This window comes from Chrysemys picta, chromosome 3, assembly GCF_011386835.1.
Source record: "Chrysemys picta bellii isolate R12L10 chromosome 3, ASM1138683v2, whole genome shotgun sequence".
In the NCBI taxonomy this organism is placed as follows: Eukaryota; Metazoa; Chordata; order Testudines; family Emydidae; genus Chrysemys; species Chrysemys picta.
The window spans coordinates 126,951,155-126,974,723 of NC_088793.1; the positions used below are offsets into that span (position 1 = coordinate 126,951,155).

Below are 23,569 nucleotides of genomic sequence, written 5' to 3' on the forward strand. Positions count from 1 at the left end.
ACATACATAATGTGTCAAGCACACCTATGGTACCAACAGTAACAACTCCATCGCCAAGGAACTCATTTAAAAAAAAAATCCAGTCACAACACTTAATCATTTTGCAGAGTGCGCAAGGATACCATTTTGTTGTCAATGAAGGGATAAGGAGGAGGGAGCTAGCCAACTCAGCACTGAACCAGGAGGCTCAGGAGACCAGGATTCAATTCCATATTCAGCCACAGATGTCCTGTGTGACCTTGGGCAAGTCACTTAGCCTCTCTGGGTCTAATCCCCATTTTACAGATGGGAATCAAAACACTCTCCGACCTCAGAAGAGGTGTTGTAAGGATAAAGATCATGAATGACTGCGAGGCGCTCAGTTACTATGGTGACTAGGGCCACGTGAGTACCTACACAGGCATGTTGCCCTAACTGGTGCCACAGTAGCAAATTCCATTAGTCACATTTTGAAAGCTTATTCTCATTTGGAAGATGCTATACTGTGTTGAGAGATATTTCCTGTACTTAAAATGGGAGATACTGCTGATTCCAGCAGTCGCTCTCGAGGTGGAAGAAACCAAAAGTTCACTTGCTGAGCAAAGTATCTTCCTAGAGAGGTGTAACAGACAATACTTATATACAAACATGTCTGGAGCCTAACAATGTAGTTTAATGAAAACATTCGTGTTAGTTTCAGCTCTTAAGATTTTGTTTTGATGTAAAAAGATGACAACTGGGCATGGGACTTGATCTTTAAACTTCTAATAAAAAAAAAAAGAAAAAAAAAAAAAGACTTGACAATGTTGTTTGGTACAAGCCAGACATGCCTTATTCATTTCACATGATTTTTCTTGACATTTCAGCTAGCGTAGAGAAATCAAGACTCCTCTTAATAAAAAAATGCTTCCTCCCTACAACTGCTGTTCTTTCACACACCTCTGTTGAATCGCAACTCCAGCCCCCATTGTGTTTCATAGTCAAATGCACAGTGGTACACAGGTTATTACAAGTAGCCGTGCAAGGTCATTTTACCCAAAGGCTGCTCTGTTTTATTCAGCAGGGGTTCTCAAACCTTTCCATGGAGCAACTATTCTCAAAAGAGAGTGGCTTATTGACCCACCATCCCCTTCTATGGGCACCTGAACAACACCCCGGTGGCAGCTACAGCAGTTGCTTATGTGGCAGCATAAAGTACTTAATGTAATTTTACCCTCTTTTAATCCAATTTAGCAGCTGGAAATTACGAGACTCAGTTCCATGTGACCAACCAGCTCACCAGAGACGACCAGCAAGTGCTCCTCAGTCTTCAGTTTGAGGCCTCTATTTCATGGTGTAATCATAGCATCACAAAGTTAATAATCTCTGAAATACAACCACATTTGACCTACTTTGCTCGTCTCTTTCTTCCATTCCTTCGAGAAGTATTTGCTAAGCTTCTGCTCCAGGTCCATAAATACATATTCATTGTCTGAAAGAGAGAGAAGAGAAGGGGGTACTGGTAGGAAACGGAGGCTGTTTCAGAAATCGAAATTCCCATCTGACAATTACTTGGAGATTTGTTTCATAGTCTTCCAACAGTGCACGTGAATTATAGTAAATGTAACCCCAGAGCAGGACTAGATAGGCACCAGCAAGGGAGGTGGCGGGAAATGGGACTTGCTCGCCAGCTGTACGCTGCTGGGGACATGGGCTTGGAAGGAAGCTCATACATAGGCCTGAGCCCTATAGGTGCTGAGCAGTAGTGGAGGCTTCTCAGCATCTTGCACAATCAAGCCCAATACTCACTTCTTGAGGTGAGCCCATTATGGAAGGGAGAAATGCCAGCTTGTTGAGTTAACCTTACCGTCAAATTAATAGAGCAACACTGTCTTTAAAGGAAGCTTTCAGCAACCTCCCTTCTTACCAGAGCTGGTATGTTATACACCATCCCCTATCCATGAAATGGAGAGTCTCCTCCCTTCAAATATTTCTGACCAGATTGTGCCCCCTCACACAAAAACAAAAGACGACTCCTCCCCAATACAACATGTCAACACACCCAAACTCCCTCTGCTAAAAGCTTGGTTTATCTCCCCTCTAGCCCAAATTCTCTTACACAGTTAGAGCAACTGGATTGGAAATGGAGGAACCCAGCCTGCCATGAATGGTTGGAACGTTCTCCAGCTAAGAGAGTAGGTGGTGGGGAATGAAGGGAGGCCATCTGGACAACCGCTGTCTTGAAATCACTTTGTGGGCCTTTCAAAAATCTGGAATTTTGTATGTACAAAAGTATCAAAAACAAATGCAATTCAGCTAGTGAAAATGTGTTTGACCCTTCTCAAGTCTTCAAGAGACAACTTGAGTACTTCAGGCTACATAGGTAATTCCAGCAGCCACATTCATGTGACTAGTCACTCTATTCCCTGGTCTCACTCGGGGAAAAAAGGGTTTTGACAGGTGACATAAGTACCAAGCAAAAGATCTTGTTCCTGAAAGACCTGAAATGGAGGATGGAAGAGACTCTGAAGCTTTGGCTTATGATGTTCAAAGCTGAACTGAAGAAGGGGAAAACAGGAAATGCAAATTGGCATAACCAGCAACTGTGTGGAAAGAATAGTAGATTACACTGATCGTCCTTTCCTTGCATACCCTATGGAATGAAGCATTCTAGCCACAAGAGAGTTCACAACAGTTATCCAGTGTTGCTCTGGATTACATCACAGCTATTTTCCAAACAAGTTCAAGCTAAGAACACAGACGTAGCAGGTTTTTGATGGTTTTTAAAAAAAAACAAAAAAATAAAATAAAACAAACAAACAACCCCTCCCCCTCCCACAAAAAGTAACCCCCATGCTTGGCCAGCATTGTTCCATACATTACTGTGACAGGAAGTCTTGTCTGGAGATGGCACAGGAGACTAATTATGAGAAAGTGACCCCTAAATTATGTCACAAATCCCTGATTTAGCAGCACTCCCCTCCCCCACAAGTCCTGTTTCCTTGCCTGTTACCCTCACCCCCAACAATCTAGCCCAGTCCGTAAACTACCACTTGTTATTTATGTTCATATTAAATTCTATTCCTTGTATGCTGCCCTCAAACACTCAGCATGCCACAGGTTTTTGTGTTCAAAAGCGTTTAGTAGCATTGCAGGTGTTGCCAGTGGTGTGGGGACCGGAGGTTTTGGGAAGACAGAATTAGGAGGTTTGGCACTCCACAGGATATGGAAGTTTTGTTATTTTGACAACTAGGAGGCAGTTTAGGCCTTTGGCACTGGGGAGAGGCTGCAAATTTATGAAGGAAGGGTGGTTTGAATTCCTCCTTCCCACACAAATGGCTGGCACCTCCCTCACAATATCTACCCCTGTGTCTAACAGCAGTGGAAGAAGCACCTTAGCTGATGCTTGTGCTAGATGACCAGGACAGGAGTGAAATAGTTAACAATGACATTTAAAGTATTCCCAATTAGACTTCAGTGTTAATGGCCCATTGAAATGCATGAGGCAGTCCATGCCTCTTAGGGGCTGTTGTTTCAGGCTGTCACCACATAGGTAACAATAGTTCACTCTGAAGAGTTTCTTTGCAATCTTGGGCTGGGTCTACACTACCCGCCTGAATCGGCGGGTAGAAATCAACCTCCCGGGGATTGATTTATCGCGTCCTGTTGGGACGCGACAATCGATCCCCGAATTGACGCTCTTACTCCACCAGCGGAGGTGGGAGTAAGTGCCGTCGACGGGAAGCCGCAGAGGTCGATTTTGCCGCCGTCCTCACAGCGGGGTAAGTCGGCTGCGATACGTCGAATTCAGCTACGCTATTCACGTAGCTGAATTTGCGTATCTTAAATCGACTCCCCCCTGTAGTGTAGATGTAGCCTTGGGCAAGAGACTTTACAAAATGTTTGTATTCTGGAGCACAAATTATGTGACCAATTCAAGCAGGACCAATGACGCAGCAATGTGTGTGGCTACGCAATCCTATCCTACATGGGGCCCACAATTTCAGATGACTCCTCTGTTATAGGCTACCCCTCCTCATTTTAGACTGTTCTGTTAAGAAACATTTCTGATCACACTATGTCACATCGTATTAGATGTGGACCTAAGCGGCGTCTGGAACTATTTCAGGTATGGTTAAAGGCACTGTCCACACTACAGGTTTTAACCATGGTTTTGGAACCAGGCGGAGCACATTGACCTTCACACATTCCATGGGTCAGTTTGGGCCCATGTGGCAGCTTTTCTGACATCACAATTGTGTTGGGTGCATCTGACATGCTGCCCAATCATGTTTTTATCAGGGCATTCTGGGAAAAATCTGAGCAAGTATCCCACACTACCTCAGAAGGGGAGGGGAAGTGTGTGGAGGACATGCATTCAGTTTAACACCAGAAACACGTGGGGCTTTATATCTGTCACAGAGAGCTGGGGAAGAGGAGAAGCAGCCAAAGCAGTTAAGTTACACAAAGATTATTAGGATTGTCCCATCCACACTTAGTATCCCCTTCCTGTCCCCAAGTGTGCTGAACAGATTACAGGAAGACAACCATGGAAGACCTAGGCCTCCGGCAGGGTTGAAACACTGTTAGCTGGCTGTGGCTACTAAGAGTTTTAGCCGCCTTGCATCCATACACAAACCATGTTTGGAGGTCAACCATAATGGAAACCAGTTATAGACACTGTTAAGACTTTTAGCCTGGACAAGGCATAAAACAGCAGCTGAGATAAACCCCACAAGGAGCCATAATTTCAGAGTACCTATAACCTGGGTCACAACTTAATCCTATTGGTCAGGTTAGGGAAATACAGACAACTGTGTTCAGCTGATAATTAATATGTTTTTCTGAACAGTGTACGTGATATTTTAAGTACATGCGTCCAACCTCAAAATTTCATAAACAGCCTGAACAAGTGACCTCCCCCACTGTCCCCTCCCCTTCTTGTTTCTCCCCCCCCCCATCTCAGTGTAGCCTGGAATCGTGGCAGTCCTCCCCTCAGTCCAGGAATGCAGCATCACATTCCTGCTTAATTAAGTTAATACTGTCGGAATGCCAACCTGCAGTATAATCCTCAGTCTACAAAAACAAAGGCTCCCCCAACCCATAAGGTTTTTTTGTATTTTTTTTTTTAACTGGATTAGTTGTGAAGTTTACAGATCTTTGTCAGATGTTTAAATTGCCTCTGGTTTGGATGCAATCTCTGTTCAGCAGAGATGTGGGCACTGAACTCTACCCATTTAAGAGCAGAACTGGAAAGAATTGCTTAGAAATTCACAGTCTCGCCATTTCAGGTGAAATCTAATATAATTCACTATACACACAGGCTAGATACACCAACTGAGAAAGCGGTCATAGCTCCACTGACTTCAGTTGAGCTATGACAATTTACACAAGTCAGGATTTGGCCGCCACAAGGATGCATGTGCATGCACATGTGCACCAGCTCCTCTTAGGATAAGTCTACGCTACGACCTACAGGCAGGATTCCTCTGCTCACGTACACATACTTGTGGTAGCTTGATGAGTTTGCGTGAGTATAAAGAGCAGCGTAGCCACAATAGCATAGGTACTGGCATGGCTGAGCCATATCGAGAACAAACTGACCTTGAAGTTCCCACAGAGCTACCGTGAGTGTGTACACACCAGCAGGGGAATCCAATCCCTAGCTTGTAGTGTAGGCATAGCATGAAGCACAAGTGAAGAATCGCTAGTTAGTAGTTTGCACTTTACCAGTGCAGTAATTCCAAGAAATCCATCTGTTGCCCCAGATAGTTTGTAGCAGTGCAATTTGTTTAAGCTTTCCTCCCACAACCAACCTTTAAAAACTCTATGAAATTAAGTGAGGAAAAAATGAATTGGAATGTAAAGATTTCACGTCACATTTTTAAAAAAAGAGAAACAGGAAATGCAAACACTAAGTTGTTGCTCTAGAACAACATTAACTTGGCATATTGCACATCCTGTGTATTTAAAGATTTATCACCACAAAAATGGGCCAGATCCTCAGATGGTATAAACTGGTATTGCGCCACAGAAGTCAAATGGAGCTATGCCAAATTTACACCAGCTACACATCTGACCCAATATGTATTCAATTAGACATTTATCAAGGAAAGCTGAAATAGAAAATACAGCATGTATTCAAATGTGATGGAGTTAGTACTATTGTAGGAGTCTTGACTTTTACATTTCCTGACTGTCTCTATTTTAATTTTACTTTTATTACTACAGTCTCCTCACAGAGCAGCATGGTAATACAGTGCTCAGTGTTCATATTCTGCTATCTCTATAGGGACAATACTTGCACTGATGCCACTGAAGAATTCCACACATCAGGAGAGCAAAATACCAGAGTGGTACTAAAAGTGAGAACTCTGTTCGAACTGGCAACCATAAATGGCTCATTAATTAATCTGGTTGTATTAAGTGTATTTTAATATTAGGATGACACAGACATTCCAGAGATTAGGATGGAGATAAATGTGAACTGATGGGAGCACAAAGTTCCATGCACAGCAAGCAATTTAAGCAAGGCACAGTCCTTTCCCACATCACTTTTTAACTACTGTACTCCCAGTCTATGAGTCTAGCTAGCCAGACCATCGGATGGAGAAAAACCTCCCATTAGATGTACCCTTTTGGAGTTGCTGGGAAAACAGCCCAGAACATGGAAAAAGAAATCAGAGACCTGTTGGAACTGGGGGTTATTAAGCAGTCAAACGGTCCATGGACCTCACCCCCATGGTGCTGGTACCCAAGGAGAACAGGTGGATCAGATTCTGTGTGGATTATAGAAAGCTGAATGACAGTGTCTGATGTGCCCCATGCTTAGGGCCGATAAGATTCTAGACAAGTTGGGGGCGGGGGAGCGGCACATATCACTTTACCATGATGGACCTCAGTTACTGGCAAGTGTCTTTGGACTAGGATTAAGGCTAAAATTTAGTCTGAATTCACTACCACAACAGGGCTTGGTTTTACCTTTGGGCCTAAAGGGTGCCCCAGCCACCTTTCAGCATCTGCAGACCAGCTAAGGAAGGGAATGGCAGGATTTGCCCTGGTATACATTGATGACATTTCTACTTTTTAAAGTAAGATCTGGCAGAACAGATACCCCAAGTCAGGACGATGTTCAACTGCATTCGATAGGTGGGACTGCCTGTAAAAGTGGAGAAGTGTAAAGTGGGGGTGGCTGAGGTGGTTTATCTAGGACACAAGATGGGTAGTAGTCACACAAAGGGCTTGGCTACACTCGGGACTTCACAGCGCTGTGAAGCGCGAGTGTGGTTGCCCCACCAGCGCTGCGAGAGAGAGCTCTCGCAGTGCTGTATGTACTCCACCTCTCTGAGGGGAATAGCTTGCAGCGCTGCAAGTGAGCGTGCAGCGTTGCAGGCACTGATTACACTGGCACTTTACAGCACTGTACTTGCTGTGCTCAGGGGTGTGTTTTTTCACACCCCTGAGCGCAGCAAGTTGCAGCGCTGTACAGCGCCAGTGTAGCCAAAGCCAGAATCTGCAAAGGTGGTGGCTCTTAAGGACTGGAGCCTGGGGTATTACAGGAGATTTGTATCTCACTTTTAGCTCCCTAGTAGCTCCTATTCCTGTATAAGAAGGGCAAACCAGACAGAATCATCTGGATTGAACAGCATTTTAAAAAGGCTCTCTGTGCACTGAAGGATGCCCTGAACCGGGATCCAGTTCTGGTAAGCCCAGTTTTAACAAATGCTTCACGGTCTTCACAGATTCCTCAGACACAGGACGGGGCTCTGTGTTGGTGCAAATCAATGCTAAGCGAGACACACACACACACACCCCTGTATATCTGAGCAAAAAAACTGCTTCCCAGGAAAAGAGCTATGTGACTATTGAAAAGGAGTGTCTTGCAAACGTGTGGGTGTTCAGGAAGTTGCAACCATCTCTGTGGGAGGCACTTTACTGTGTAAACCAGGGGTCGGCAACCTTTCAGAAGTGGTGTGCCGAGACTTTTTATTTCAGAAGGTTGAAAAAGCTACTAGGGGGGAAGCTGTTCTAGACTTGATTTTAACAAATAGGGAGGAACTCGTTGAGAATGTGAAAGTAGAAGGCAGCCTGGGTGAAAGTGATCATGAAATCATAGAGTTTGCAATTCTAACGAAGGGTAGAAGGGAGAACAGCAAAATAGAGACAATGGATTTCAGGAAGGCAGATTTTGGGAAGCTCAGAGAGCTGATAGGTAAGGTCCCATGGGAATCAAGACTGAGGGGAAAAACAACTGAGGAGAGTTGGCAGTTTTTCAAAGGGACACTATTAAGGGCCCAAAAGCAAGCTATTCCGCTGGTTAGGAAAGATAGAAAATGTGGCAAAAGACCACCTTGGCTTAACCATGAGATCTTGCACGATCTAAAAAATAAAAAGGAGTCATATAAAAAATGGAAACTAGGACAGATTACAAAGGAGGAATATAGGCAAACAACACAGGAATGCAGGGGCAAGATTAGAAAGGCAAAGGCCCAAAATGAGCTCAAACTAGCTACAGGAATAAAAGGAAACAAGAAGACTTTTTATCAATACATTAGAAGCAAGAGGAAGACCAAAGACAGGGTAGGCCCACTGCTTAGTGAAGAGGGAGAAACAGTAACAGGAAACTTGGAAATGGCAGAGATGCTTAATGACTTCTTTGTTTCGGTCTTCACCGAGAAGTCTGAAGCAATGCCTAACATAGTGAATGCTAATGGGAAGGGGGTAGGTTTAGCGGATAAAATAAAAAAAGAACAAGTTAAAAATCACTTAGAAAAGTTAGATGCCTGCAAGTCACCCGGGCCTGATGAAATGCATCCTAGAATACTCAAGGAGCTAATAGAGGAGGTATCTGAGCCTCTAGCTATTATCTTTGGAAAGTCATGGGAGACGGGAGAGATTCCAGAAGACTGGAAAAGGGCAAATATAGTGCCCATCTATAAAAAGGGAAATAAAAACAACCCAGGTAACTACAGACCAGTTAGTTTAACTTCTGTGCCAGGGAAGATAATGGAGCAAGTAATTAAGGAAATCATCTGCAAACACTTGGAAGGTGGTAAGGTGATAGGGAACAGCCAGCATGGATTTGTGAAGAACAAATCATGTCAAACCAATCTGATAGCTTTCTTTGATAGAATAACGAGCCTTATGGATAAGGGTGAAGCGGTGGATGTGGTATACCTAGACTTTAGTAAGGCATTTGATACGGTCTCACATGATATTCTTATCGATAAACTAGGCAAATACAAATTAGATGGGGCTACTATAAGGTGGGTACATAACTGGCTGGATAACCGTACTCAGAGAGTTGTTATTAATGGTTCCCAATCCTGCTGGAAAGGCGTAACGAGTGGGGTTCCGCAGGGGTCTGTTTTGGGACCGGCTCTGTTCAATATCTTCATCAACGACTTAGATATTGGCATAGAAAGTACGCTTATTAAGTTTGCGGATGATACCAAACTGGGAGGGATTGCAACTACTTTGGAGGACAGGGTCATAATTCAAAATGATCTGGACAAATTGGAGAAATGGTCTGAGTTAAACAGGATGAAGTTTAACAAAGACAAATGCAAAGTGCTCCACTTAGGAAGGAAAAATCAATTTCACACATACAGAATGGGAAAAGACTGTCTAGGAAGGAGTACGGCAGAAAGGGATCTAGGGGTTATAGTGGACCACAAGCTAAATATGAGTCAACAGTGTGATGCTGTTGCAAAAAAAGCAAACATGATTCTGGGATGCATTAACAGGTGTGTTGTGAGCAAGACATGAGAAGTCATTCTTCCGCTCTACTCTGCTCTGGTTAGGCCTCAGCTGGAGTATTGTGTCCAGTTCTGGGCGCCGCATTTTAAAAAAGATGTGGAGAAATTGGAAAGGGTCCAAAGAAGAGCAACAAGAATGATTAAAGGTCTTGAGAACATGACCTATGAAGGAAGGCTGAAAGAACTGGGTTTGTTTAGTTTGGAGAAGAGAAGACTGAGAGGGGACATGATAGCAGTTTACAGGTATCTAAAAGGGTGTCATGAGGAGGAGGGAGAGAACTTGTTCACCTTAGCCTCTAAGGATAGAACCAGAAACAATGGGTTTAAACTGCAGCAAGGGAGGTCTAGGTTGGACATTAGGAAAAAGTTCCTAACTGTCAGGGTGGTTAAACACTGGAATAAATTGCCTAGGGAGGTTGTGGAATCTCCGTCTCTGGAGATATTTAAGAGTAGGTTAGATATATGTCTATCAGGGATGGTCTAGACAGTATTTGGTCCTGCCATGCGGGCAGGGGACTGGACTCTATGACCTCTCGAGGTCCCTTCCAGTCCTATAATCTATGATTCTATGATTCTATGACTTCATTTATTCACTCTAATTTAAGGTTTTGTGTGCCAGTAATACATTTTAACGTTTTTAGAAGGTCTCTGTTATTTGAGCCACATCTCTGAGTATTGTGTTCCCGTTGACAGTTAAAGAATACTTAGTTTTTGAAAAGACTGCACTGTTTTCTGGTTATAAAGCTCCTAAGAGGAGAAGAATCCTGCAAGGTGCCAAGCCAAACTGGCCCTGCTGAAGGAGTCGCAGCATGACCCAGGGGTGCTGAAGTCTAAGGACCCCATCTGAGAGCATCAGTCACGGGACTGAGCCGGGAGTGAAGTGGAGGCTCAGGGCCTGTCACTTAGGAAGGATGCACTCAAAAGACTGCAGAGGGAATAAGGCCCAGCACACAGTATGATCCGTGGCAGAAGAGCAATGTGTCCTAGCCACGTTCTAATGCAGCACCCTGTTAGTCTGCACCATTGTTGAGCTTTGTTTCGAAGGGGAAGGAGATTAGTCTAACTGGTGCAAAGTTCATTTCTTCAAAATGAATTGAGTCGCTTTCTATTTTAAAAGGAAGAGAACCTAATAAAAATATAGACCACACAAAACCAAAAGAGGTGAAAAATCCTATCCTCATTAGGAAAATCTTCTAAAGCCTGAACTCAGTTTCTCTTTCAGCAGTTGAGGGCAGCAGTAAGGTTGAAAGTGGTGCAAGGAGCTGCATCCTTACAGTCCATTAGATAGTGAGACAGTTAAATCCAGAAGAAGAAACCTCAACATCCAGAACTCGAGTTTACAACGAAGCTAAAAACCATAAATGATGTTTAACAAAACTTTTGTTATTTTAAACTCTTCCCACACTGGGATATGAAGCTTCTGTTTTTAAACTGAAACCTTTTCAAAAAGGTTTCAGAACTCCTTATGGAGTTGCTGACTGACACCTCCCCTTTACTATAAGAACTAATGTGTGACCATATATCCGCACAACACATATAGGTCAAGGGGATTTGTAATCCAAGTAATCTGTGCAGTGTGCATTTTTCATGCTTCTATAGAAATCCCTTGGTTTCCTTCTCCTGTCTTTTTGATGTGCCCAAGAAAAAAAGTGCCTCCATTTAGCTAGATTACATCTTCTAATAGAGTTCTTTCTCATAGTAGAAAGGATGTCTCACATGGGCATGGAGCATGACCACTCTAAGGATGATGCCCACCCAAATTCCAAGCCCTGAGGTGGAGCGGATGTGGATTGAGGTGCTTGATGATCATACCATTCCACTGGGTCAGGAGCTTGGGAAACCTTGGGAGGATGATTGGTAAGCTGGAGGACAGGCATAGGAGGCTGGGAAACCAAAGCTGCCTGGGCCAGAAGGGGGTGATCAGGATGACCCGTGGTCTGTCCTGCCAGATTTTGCGCAGAACTTGTGACAGGAGAGGCAGCGGAGGGAAGGCATAGTTGAACTGATTCGACCCAGGAAAAAACAAAAGTGTTGCCCTGGGAGTGGCGACCTAGGTCTCCTCTGGAGCAGTGTGTCGTGCATTTCTTGTTTGCTTGAGAGGCAAACAGATCCTTGGTTGGGATTCTGCACAGAGCTAAAATAAAATATTGCACAATACCAAGTTGTGGAGCTCCCACTCCATGAAGTGTCTGCAAGCACATTTGGCCGATAGGGTGACTCGACTGCTGACGCACCAGTTTCACAAGCTGACCTCTTCTGCACACAGGGAGACAGATCTCACTCCTCCCTACTTGTTGATGTAGAAGATAGTCGTGATGTTGTTTGATATCATAAGGACATGGCAAGTGTGCATGAACAGAAGAAAGGCCTTCCAGGCAGCTCACAACTCCAGGATATTGATGTTCATCCTGGACTCTCGAGTTGTCAAGGTACCTCATGCTGTATGGCTATTCATACGGCTCCCCAACCCAATAGGGATGCAACAGTAATAATGGTCCTGATCGGGATCTGTCCACTATAGCAGGGAAAACAGTACCTTGGCTGGAACGGTTATCACAAGGTTCATGGAGTGGCAGTTTGGAGAATATCCCAACTGCAGCCAAGTTTGAAGACAACGAAGGTGGAGCCTTGTGAACGGGGTAACGTAGGTGCAGGAGGCCACATGACCTAAGGGAAAGACCTGTCTTGACTGGTATTTGAGGGCTGTTTGTGATCGTGGTTTGCAACCTGTCCTTGGGCAGGTACGCTCTTGCGACCATAAAATTCAAGGTGGCCCCAATGAAATCCAGAGATTGCTTTGAGGTGAGAACAGATTTTTTTCAGTGTTTACGCTGACTCCCAGTGCAGCATCATAGAAGTTGATGCATAGGCTACCTGGCGGGACCTGGCAACAAGGAGCCATTTGTAGAGGTGGGGAAGACAATGAGACGATGTCTGACGTGAGCTGCTACTACCAAGAATATCTTGGTAAAGACTCTGGCGGTGGTCGCTATTTGAGAGGGAGCGCAACGTAGAGAAAATAGTCAGATTCCTGAGGAAGTGTCTGAGAGCGGGATTAATCTTTCACGTCTAGAGCTGTAAACCACATGTCCTTTTCTAAAGAGGAGATTATAGATGCCAACATAACCATGCAAAATCTGAGTTTGTGAATGAAACAGTTGAGATGGCAGCAGCCAAGGATTGGTCCCCATACACCCTTCTTTTTGAGTACCAGGAAGTAAGTTGAGTAAAACCTGTTCCCTTGGTATTGAGGAGGGACATGTTCTATCACTCCTTGCTGCAATAGGGAGCCCACACTGGTTTGAGGGTATTCTCCTGAGAGCGGTCCCCGAAGAGGAGGGAGGACATAGGGATGCAAACTATCTTATAGTCAGAATAGAGGACGTTCAGTACCCACTTGTCCATTGTTACTGCACTCCCAGTGTTTGGGGGGAGGAGGAGGAGGAGTGCTAAACAGCCCACAAATGGTGGGTGGGAGTTGGGAAGGTTGGGCTTAGTATTTTGCAACTCTTGAGCTCCCATTCAAAAATAATGTCGAGACGGGGGCTGAGATTCAGATGCAGAGACTGTTGCAGAGAGTGAGTGTGGGGAAGCAGCTCTTTTGAACACTGTCTCTTGCGTGGTGGTTCATAGGCTCTCTGATGGAAAAATTGCTGAGCCATACGCCTAGGTCTGAATGATAGGCGGCGAAACTTCCTCTTAGGGGCAGACATGTTCGTATATATCCCCAGTGAGTGGAGGGTAGCCCTAGAGTCCTTTAGGGCATGGAGAAACTGGTCTGTCTTCTGGCTGAAGAGCTGCGATTCATCAAAGGGGAGGTCCTGAATGGTATTCTGGACCTCCCCAGGGAACTCTGACACATGGAACCATGACTCCCTGCACAGGACGATGGCGGTAGCCGTAGCTCTAGAGGAGGTATCAGTGGCATCGACGACGGATTGGAGAGTGGTCTTAGCTATCACTTTGCCTTCGTCTGTCAGAGCTTGGAAACAGGCTCTGTCCTGCTGGGAAAGGCCGTCAGTCAACTCTGCAAACATGGAGTCGTTCAGGAAATCATATTTAGCCATTGGTGCCTGGTAATTGGCTATCCTGAACTAGAGGCTAGATGATAAGAAGACCTTTCTCCCCAACAGATACAGGCATTTGACCTCTTTATTGGTAAGCGCAGACCTGGGATGTTGCTGTTTAGCCCTTTCAGAAACAGCCTCAACCACCAGTGAGTTGGGAGCGGGGTGAGAAAACAAAAATTCTGCTCTTTTGGCTAGCACATAATAAAGCTGGTCTGCCGCTTGTTCAAGGAAAGCCCCTGGCGGGTCGGACCCGGTTTGTTTACCTGCCACGTCAGCAGGTTGCGGCCGATTGCGGCTCCCACTGGCCATGGTTCGCTGCTCCAGGCCAGTGGGGACCGCAGTAAGCGGTGTGGGCTGAGGGATGTGCTGGCCGCCCTTCCTGCAGCCCCCATTGGCCTGGAGCAGCGAACTGCGGCCAGTGGGAACCACAATCGGCCGCAACCTGCGGACACGGCAGGTAAACAAACCAGCCCGGCCCGCAAGGGGCTTTCCCTGAACAAGCGGCAGACCGGCTTTGAGAACCACTGCCGTATTGGATGAGGTGGAGGTTGGCCCCAAACAAGTGCAGGTCTTTTGTGTGGTGGAGGATACATAGGATAGGTGAAAAAGGACTAATTCCGGTTTTAATGGTAGGACTGTCAGTGCTTTTGCAGGGGAGTGGTCTTCTGCATATGGGACAGGCAACAAACTCCCTTTCAGTGGTCAACTCCTTTGGTGGTGGTGTTCTCTCTCTGGAGATGGAGGAGGGGATTCTGGATGCAGATGACTGAAAGTATTCTATGGAGCAGCAAGGGATTCAGTTCTCCCCAGTACTTGTTTGAACCACTGCAGCCATCGAAGAAGACCATGCCTGAAACTGACAATGATTGGACTTCATCAATGCCAATGAATCACGGGGTTTGGGAGGTGCCAAGGATGACAACAGCAATGGATCATGTTCTGGTACCAATATAGCCCAATGCTTATGGGCTTTCTTGTTGTGCCTCTGGGACTTAATATGCCCCAACGCCTCATGGACCGAGCTGATGGGCTTGCTTAGAGCTGAATCAGGCTTCTCTGAAGTGAATTTAGAGGAACACTTAAGTCTCATGCTTATGAGAGTGCTTCCTAGATTCCCAACAAGATCCTGCCGGAGGGTGGGGAGGGAGATTCAGAGAGAGTTTCCTGCACTAGAGTTGGACTTCACTGCAGGAGGCATGCTCCATGCTGAATCAGGCGGATGTACAGGGGGGTTCCCCGGGCTGTGTCGGCTGGGGGCCTCCTGGCCTTCTCCACATGGTATTTGCAGAAATGAAGTTCCTGCCCTTGTCAGGTACAGCTAGGGAGCAGTCAGCAGATACCACACCTCAACATGATGTGGGCTTCCCCAAGGCAGTGCTGGTGGCCATTGCTGACTGAGAAGGATCACAGGCAGAACGCGAGGGTATTCTCCCAAGAGACTAAATCTATAAGACGCTATACTGAAGACTATTTAAAAAAAAAAACCCATACAAACTGTCAAAACCATTTACAAAACTAAATCCAATTCTCATTTTGTAGGACGAAGCTGAAGTTACGGACACTGGAGGTTCTGATCCAGATCATCCAACTGTGAGAAGGAACCAAAGAAGGGGTTGATCCGCTCCACCTTTTATGACCTTAGATGGAGTCATGAGGTGAGCCAACAGAGCTACTTCCAAATTCTCTGGCTCCAGGCACATGCCTAACCCACCCACCGTGGAATACAGTCAGGACCATCATTCAAAGAAAAACTAAGTGTTTGTGTGAACAACCCCTGAGTTGAGAGCACTGAGCACCTGGCAGATTCAGGTCTGCAATCTCCTGCAAAAAACAGCCACTAAGTCAAAAGGTCTCTGCAGATAAATCACTTCATCCAAGTGCAGTTAGTATTCACAAAAAACTCATTTCTCCCCCCACCCCCAATCACTGAGTTTAACGAGAACCACATTCTTTAAAATTTATTACTTAGGAAGATATGTAATACTTCTAGCCCCAAAGTCATTTAAAATTTCATCTTCTGTGCAACAACTGACACTTTAAATTCAATCAATGGCAAAAATGTCAGCAAACAACATAGTTATAGAAAAACAGTAGAACAAGGTTAAATATACCTGCCCCACCCCCCTCAAATATGTCTGCTCAAGGACTAAAGATCAAAGGACTCTGACAAGGCTTTGGATAATTTACATAGTTTGTGATCTTATTACAATGAAGTTCCCACTCAGGCATGGCCAGTGTGTGTATATATGCACACACACTGTAGATACACAAATGTGTCTGTGGACATTTGCCAAGTCATTTGTCTCCATGCATGGAGCTCGCTTACTTTTAACAATACTGAGGCCAAAGAAGTGAGGGTCTTTAATCTTCACTAAGTCACAAACTTGCTGGAAGAGCTCCTGTCCGGTGGCTTTTACCTGAAAGAAACAACCAACCCAGCATTACAGGCAGCCCACACATACTGGCACTGAACAATTCTTCATGGTCATAGTTATCAACAGGCACAAAGGCCGCCAGATCAGAATCACAGCACATAATTCAGTTCTCGGGCCAGGGTTTTTTGGTCGCTGTAAGGCACTGTTGTAGTGTATTCCTGTCCTCCTTCCCCCCCCCCCCCCCAGCCCTCTTTGTATATGCTCTTATCCCAGTACAATGGAACTTAGGTGCCAGTCTATTTGTATCCTTTTTAATGAGACTGGAACTCTGTCATCTAGACTATTCATGCTGTGCAAATGCGACCATGTACTGAAACTCCTGCGGTATTATACTTATTGCCAGCAAAACAAAGACATTGTTTAGAAGGAGAAAGAAATTAATTTTTGGAGGGTTTGAGGAATTACAGATTTAAACTTTCACCTAGGAAGGAAACAAAAAACACCACCACCTATACTGCACACTTTGAGGGGTGAAGATGGTTTTGACCACAAAGACTGAACACTTCATTTTCAAGGTGGCCTCACATAGACTGACCCGGGGTTCTTGCCCACTCCTTCATTCCATGCCATCACGCTACTTCGCTAGTTCCCTTTACCATATCTTACTTCTGACCAACAGCAGAGTTCATGTCCCTTCCCCACCACACACAATGCCACCTCCAGAAACGTTGCTCTGTAGATAAGCTACCAGGGATCTGATTTTTTTTTTATTATTTATTTTTTTTATTAAGAGCTTCAAAGTTTACCAAACATCTACTAGCCACAGGTTGATATGAATGGGAGATGGAGGATAAGCAGGGAAGAAAAATGGCAACAAAGTAAGTTTCATGGTCAATTAGTGCGAAGGGGAAGGTAATACCCAACACCATGTATGGGGACTCCCAGCTGCTATTCCCACACTCTTACTACTCCTGCAGCTTTTCTTCGGGTACTCTTCCTCAAATAGCTCCAGCACCCATCTGCATGTGCTGTTAGTTAGAGATTTCCCAATCAGCAACTGCATGACAGGAAACTGACAAGAATCACATTTTATCACCCACGGAGATCTGAACAGCAACAGTAAAGTTATCAAGAATCTTTTTAACTTCACTGTGCAGTGGCTGGGCAAACCTATGAGCAGCAGTAGAGACACTGGAACTGCCTGTCTACAAATAGTACTGATCAGTTCATACGTGGAAGGTTATCTTCACAACCATAAAGGCGAGAAACTTAAAATTTGGCAGAAGTTGATTGCTAAGGCCAGCCTTCTAAATAGCACTGCAAGTAGATTTTTTTCTTCAAAACCTGTTATTGCAAATGTATTTATCACTGTTCCTCAGAGACCAGACGCATCCCTATAGAACAGTGGTTGTCAATAGGCAGAGCGTAGGCCAAATCCAGACTGCTAGAAGCTTCTGAATGGACCATAAAGATCAAATGGGCTGAAGCAGGGCCGGGGCTGCGTGTGTGGAGCTGTGACCACTCCCCAGCGAAGGGCGAGCGAGCTGCAGGGCACAGTGTGTCCCCGGGTGGCTGCTTGTGCAGCTGCAGCCCCACCAGCTCTGTCCTCCACTGGCTGGTAGCAGTGCAGGGTGAATGAGCTGAGCAGGCGCTGGCGGCTGGGGCAGCGGGAGCTTCTCTGGGTGGAGCGGGCAGGGAGCTAACAGGAGATAGGGGAGTTATATGCCTAGATGATTCAATCATGCAGTGGGGAATGTCTGAGGCTCAATCTGAGGAACAAGCAACTGCTTTTCTTGGTCCTTTCAGTCACCCTCTGATCATTGACCTATTCCCCACCCTCTTTCTGAGCTCACTGTCCCCCACTCTGTTCTGGTTTTGTGGGGACAGAGTGAGAGTTTCAGTGTCTTGTCACTTTCAAGGAGTTTCTTTCAGTACCAGAGTCACACTGTGTCTGTTTTACCACCCAGCCCTATGAGAGAGAAGAACTGAAGCTCCAATCCATTGCCTTTCCCAGCTGAGATACCAGTCAGAGGCGCAACAGTTAAAACTGAAAGCTATTCAATTACTGGTAGCACAGAAATCTGCCCTCACTGAGAGCTTCATCTTTCAACAGTGAAGTCCATGAGAGTTTTTCCATTGACTTTAAAGGGAGAAGGATCAGATTAGGGGGCTGTAGGGAGCTGTGAAACATTTTGTTTTGACAGGAGTGTGACCACATCTGAATAAGCTGTGGCATATCAGATTTGATGCAGTTAACTTAGATTATTTGGCTTTTGATCCTGCAGGTGGGATCAGCCTGGGGTTTAATAAATACAACAGGGAACAATAAAGTAAAAAATACAAAGGAAAACATTTTAACTCGTAGAAAAATTTTTGAACAAAGGTTTTTTAATTGAAAAGTTGTCTTCTCTGAAAGATGAAAAAAGTGAAAAAAAGTTTATTTTTCCTCAACTTCATTTTTTTGCAATTTATTTTTTTCAACATTTTATATGATCATAAACTTTAATGAAATGGTTATGAAAAACATTTGGTTACTGAAAAACTCAGATTTTCACGAAATGAAAAGATTTCTTGCGATGTTTTTGATTTTTAAAATCAAAACACAGTATAGAAATTGTTCAATTTCAAAGCTAGTGAAATGGAGACAACTGATTTTTTTCCCCCGCCAATTTTGTTTTTTAAATTGTCAACCAACTCTTGATAAAAAAAAAAAAAGTAGTAAAAACCCCAAATAAAATAATAATGTGGGAATATAATAAAATTACAATAAAAAGAATTGAGGAGTATAATTATATGATTCAATAATATAACACAAAGTATAATAAAGAAAGGCCTGAGCCTGAATACAATTATCAGGTGTAGCACTTAGTACCTTAGGCCCCAATCCTGAAAATACTTATACACGTGCTTAACTTTAGTATCATGAAATCAAGGGGACTTCAGGGTAGTAAAGTCAAGCACTTAAGTGTTTGTAGAATTGGGTGCTAACTTAATACTGGCCATAATCCTGCAAAGACATAAGCATATGCTGAATTTATACACTCTGAATAGTCCCACTGCCTTCAGTGAAGCTACTCACAGTATGTAAAGTTAATCACGTATGTGCATCTTTGCAGCATCAGGGCCACTGTCTATTCTAACACCCCTTACTTCAGAAAGCCCAGGTTCACTGTTGCCTCAACTGCATTTCTTCCCACTCTCTTCTTCCTTCCTTTTGAAACCCTGTCTTGTGAGTGTAGCACAGAACTGCACTTGTTAACAGTTGGGACCAGTAGTGTTAATGTCATCAAGAAAAATTGTATCCCCCCCGTGTGCAGATTCAATGACCTGCCGGGTTGAATTTATTCACTTGAGATTGACAAAAAAATTCCTCACAATACACCAAACCCCAACTAGTTTGATATTATTTTTCATTTAAATGCACTAAAAATATAAGCAATATGCCCTGGGTATATTACACAGCATTGCACGTTTGTTGAACAGGGGCACTTGCAGTGTGAAAAATGTTTCTCTGGAGTCTGGACCTTGACTATACCTTGACCAAGAAATTTGGAACTTGGGGAAAAAAAATATGACTACCCCTGCTCTTGGACATATTAAGTGTCTTCCAGCCTGGGCAGCAGGAGGGCAGGGGTCATTCCAGAAGCCAGTTCTACCTATAGAACACTGACACTGTACCACTAGGCCAGCTAGTCATCACCACATTACCAGGAGGTATGAAAATTGCACTAGAGGGGTGCCTTCTGATGTCAGACAGACAGCTAGGGGTGTGCGTGGGGTTAACTGTACAATTCCTATTAGAACTAGATAGAGACTGAGGCTTGAAGTTGAGAGAACGCTCCTAGGTATGGTATTTGCTTAGCTCATTATGATGTGCAATCAAGAGGAAAGAGCTAGTGTACTGAGGTCTGCATCCTCCCCACCCCCACAAAATAGAGCATGCACACATACTACTTGTGACCAGTCATTGGGAAGGGATATCCTAATGAAGAGTGCTGGCATACTGGTAACTAAGAATACAATGCACAGACATACGCAGACTCTAGAATGCATTATATCAATATAACAGACATTTTAAATAATTAGTGTATTTACATACTTTCATATTCAAAACACTACAGAGAAGCAGAAGCCTGTTAATGTACTGAGTTCTCTAAAACTGAACATGTGAAGGTAAGTGTTAGAACACTTCTGAAGAGGGAACTTGATCAAATTGCCTACTTAAGTGAATATAGGCTGTCCCATCCACATCACTCATCTCTTCAAATCCTTCAACTAACTCTCGCTTTCTGTATCAAGTTCATCTTTCTCATCTTCAAGGCCATGAACTTAGTTTTGGTAATGCTTAAGTTTTTGTCTCATCTCCTATACTCCCTCCCTTGACATGTCTTCTTCCGGACAACTCACTTTGCATTGTTCTGCCAAGCCATTCTTTATGCTGGAGCTCACTTTCCTAGCTTGCTGTGGTATCTGAGCGTGCATTCTCCCTCTCCTCAAAAAGCACAGGATTCATTTCTCCACTGCTTTGCCTCTTGTTAGTCCTTTACAGACAGCAAAGTGGGTGTAAAATGCTGCCAAATGAGACCGGTGGTGTTTTATATGCACTTTACAGGGGTCAGTATCTCCACAAGGGGGAAGGCAATGGAGAAGTTAGGCCCCCACGCTTCCCTGAAGCCTGTTAGCTTGAGTCTGCTGAGCTAAGACGACAGATAATATCTTTTAATAAAGCCAGTGACAGTGTTAAAACCTTCTTCTGTCACCTAGTGCATTTTAAGTTGTACCGTTTTGTCTACAGTTTAAGTAAGCGCCTCAGGGCGCAGACTACGTCTTCCCATCTGTGCTCCTTCTCTGCCTCTGTGCCCAAACAACATTCCTCCCTCTCAGGAAAGATTACTCCCGCGTTGCTTCAATTTACACAGAGTGCTTAGCAAGTTCCCCTATATCCTTCCCTATGGTTTTGTTCCTTAAAGATTTCTTGGCAGCCTTTCGAGAGTTAGCATTTTGGAAATACTGTGTTCCTACAACCTATCTTCTCAAATGTCAATCTTTTATATAATGAAGGAAGAGGAAGATGCTAACAACAATGTGAACTTGGAGACATTTGATACTGAGAGAGGGAAGGGATTTTCTTTTTTAAAGCCACATTCTTTTTTCCCTTAGCATTGTGATGTACGTGTTGTTGTTTTTAAAGATATGCAAAAATAGTTAAAAGTACAAATCCTACCCCATGGATTTAAATATGATCACATAAAATGTACAGATATAGCCTCATCTTGATGGACAGGATATATGTGGCATCTCTTAACAGGAGTAGTGGGAATTATATGCATAAATCCTTTGCTTATCAAGTGGAGAATCTGCACTTCAATCTACTGAAAAGCTAATGACACTTACCTACCTCACTGGGCTTTTGTGAAGGTTATTTAGTGTTTACACAATATATCGAAAATGTGAAGTGCTATGCAAGTCCTGAGTAGTAGCCTTATTATAGCAATGAATGTGGAAGATGTTATCTGTTGTAGTGTTAATTAAATCTGAAGTCTTAGGGTATGTGTTCACTACCAATGTTAAAGCGCTGCGGCGGCAGCGCTTTAACGTGGCTGTGTAGTTGTGGTACTAGCAAGCTCTCCCAGCGCTGTAAAAACCACCCCCATGAGCGGAGCGGCTCCCAGTGCTGGTGTACTGTCTACACTGCCACTTTACAGTACTGAAACTTGCATCACTCAGGGGGGTGTTTTTTCTCACCCCTGAGCAAGAAAGTTTCAGCACTGTAAAGTGGCAGTGTAGACAAGGCCTTACTGAGGTTGCTAGAAAATTGTTCCCATGTTCCTTTAAGATTTTGCAAGAGGAAGGATCTTTTTAAGTCACGTGTTTATTTTGTTACTTGCCCCTGATTTAGCTAAAAGGTTGGGTTCCATCCTTTATGCAAACTGCACCCAACTGTATTTTCAAAGTTCATGTTTTGCTTCAACCGGCTATTCTTTTTCATACGCAGACACATCCAAGTACATTAAAGAAACAAAGTTTCCCATCCGTCTAGCCAATAAAACAGGTATAAACAAAAAAGACTTATTAAAAGGCTATTGACAGATATAAAGTTACAGAACCCTTACACATCTCTAAAGGCATATATGTAGAGCTAGACACTTTTAAGATAAAGTATCAAAAGGGGCTGCACTCAGTTATCCCCCTCAGTTTTTCCAACAACATGGGCCTTCAAAGAGGCTTCAGGAAATGAGACAAATGGCCGGAACGATACCCCTGACATTCTTTCCATTCTTGCCTACACTAAAAAGCCGAACTCTAAAGGCCCCATCTACGCTTATTAAAACTGTATTAGCCTGAAGCGCTTCAAGCTACAGTTTTAAACACGGGAGCCAGACATCACAACCAATTTAAGCACCATTGGTTACGTTTAACCTGCAATCATGAGGTCTGATTGCAGCTCGTATACACATACCCAAGTCACCTTCAATTTAACTAGCAGGGGCTTCACTGTAGGCTACCCACCTGAGAAATTATCCAGGGTTCCAGGTGGACTTGTACAGCCCATACTGAAGCCACAGCTTCACTGCTTTGGTATCCAAGCTAGCTAGATTAAAGCTAGTTCAGGCATGTCTACACAAACTGTAATCACACCCCGCAATTAGGGAGCGGAGATACCCATTGTCGGTTAATCCTGCACTAGGCAGGATTACATGACAGGACGCTTGAAACACCAGCAGATCATCTATATTAAGGCTGCCGGTATTGATAATGCTGGAGGGGCAACAATAGGAAATTTCTGAGAAGCGCCTCTAGTATAGTCAATGCCCAAAGGTGGGAGGGTAGTTCAGTCTCCATTCCTGTTGGATCTCCACCCACCCTGCTAAAAGCTACCAACAAGTTGGATATTTAGGGTCAGCTGTGATAGTGGGTAGGTGGCCATACCAGTATAAATTTCTAAGAGCTTAAATAAAAGCCCCTTATCTGGCCTGGTTTTGAACTATTGAAAGTGAGAGTCTGTTATCAATCCCTTGATCTACCCTAGGCCCTGTGGCTGTTTTCTTAGGGGATACTAGATTTAAGTATGGCAAGTAGGAAAATTCCTGTATGGACTGTAAAGATTTTTGCATATTTCTGTGTTGATGTGCATGTTTTCTAAAGCCACATTTTGAATTAAAAATAAGACTTTGGGGGGGGGGGGGATGGGGAGGGAATGGAGACAAAATAAAGTCTAGAAAAACTCTACAGAGACAGACAGACCCCCATTCCCAAAATGGACAGTTCACAATATAGATTGCAAGCTAGACTAAGAAGCTTCAGGCATTGGTTCTGTTTCTCACATATGCTTGATAAACAAACTATATTACAAAGGCAGCAGCGTGATCTAATCACGGATAGCATTCCATCTTGGGAATCGCTCCAG

The 23,569-nt window shown here is 44.1% G+C and overlaps 1 protein-coding gene across 3 annotated transcripts in view; it reads right to left on the bottom strand.

Moving 5' to 3' along the window:
- FRMD1 (FERM domain containing 1) overlaps positions 1–23,569 on the bottom strand; it is a 72,071-nt gene that overhangs the window by 26,907 nt on the left and 21,595 nt on the right. For all 3 annotated transcript variants that reach the window (XM_005303946.4, XM_024112082.3, XM_024112086.3), the window contains exons 3-4: positions 16,113–16,203; positions 1,371–1,450 (exon numbers count right to left, since the gene is read on the bottom strand). In XM_005303946.4, the coding sequence (XP_005304003.2) occupies positions 1,371–1,450; positions 16,113–16,203 (171 nt within the window). The remainder of the gene's footprint in view (positions 1–1,370; positions 1,451–16,112; positions 16,204–23,569) is intronic.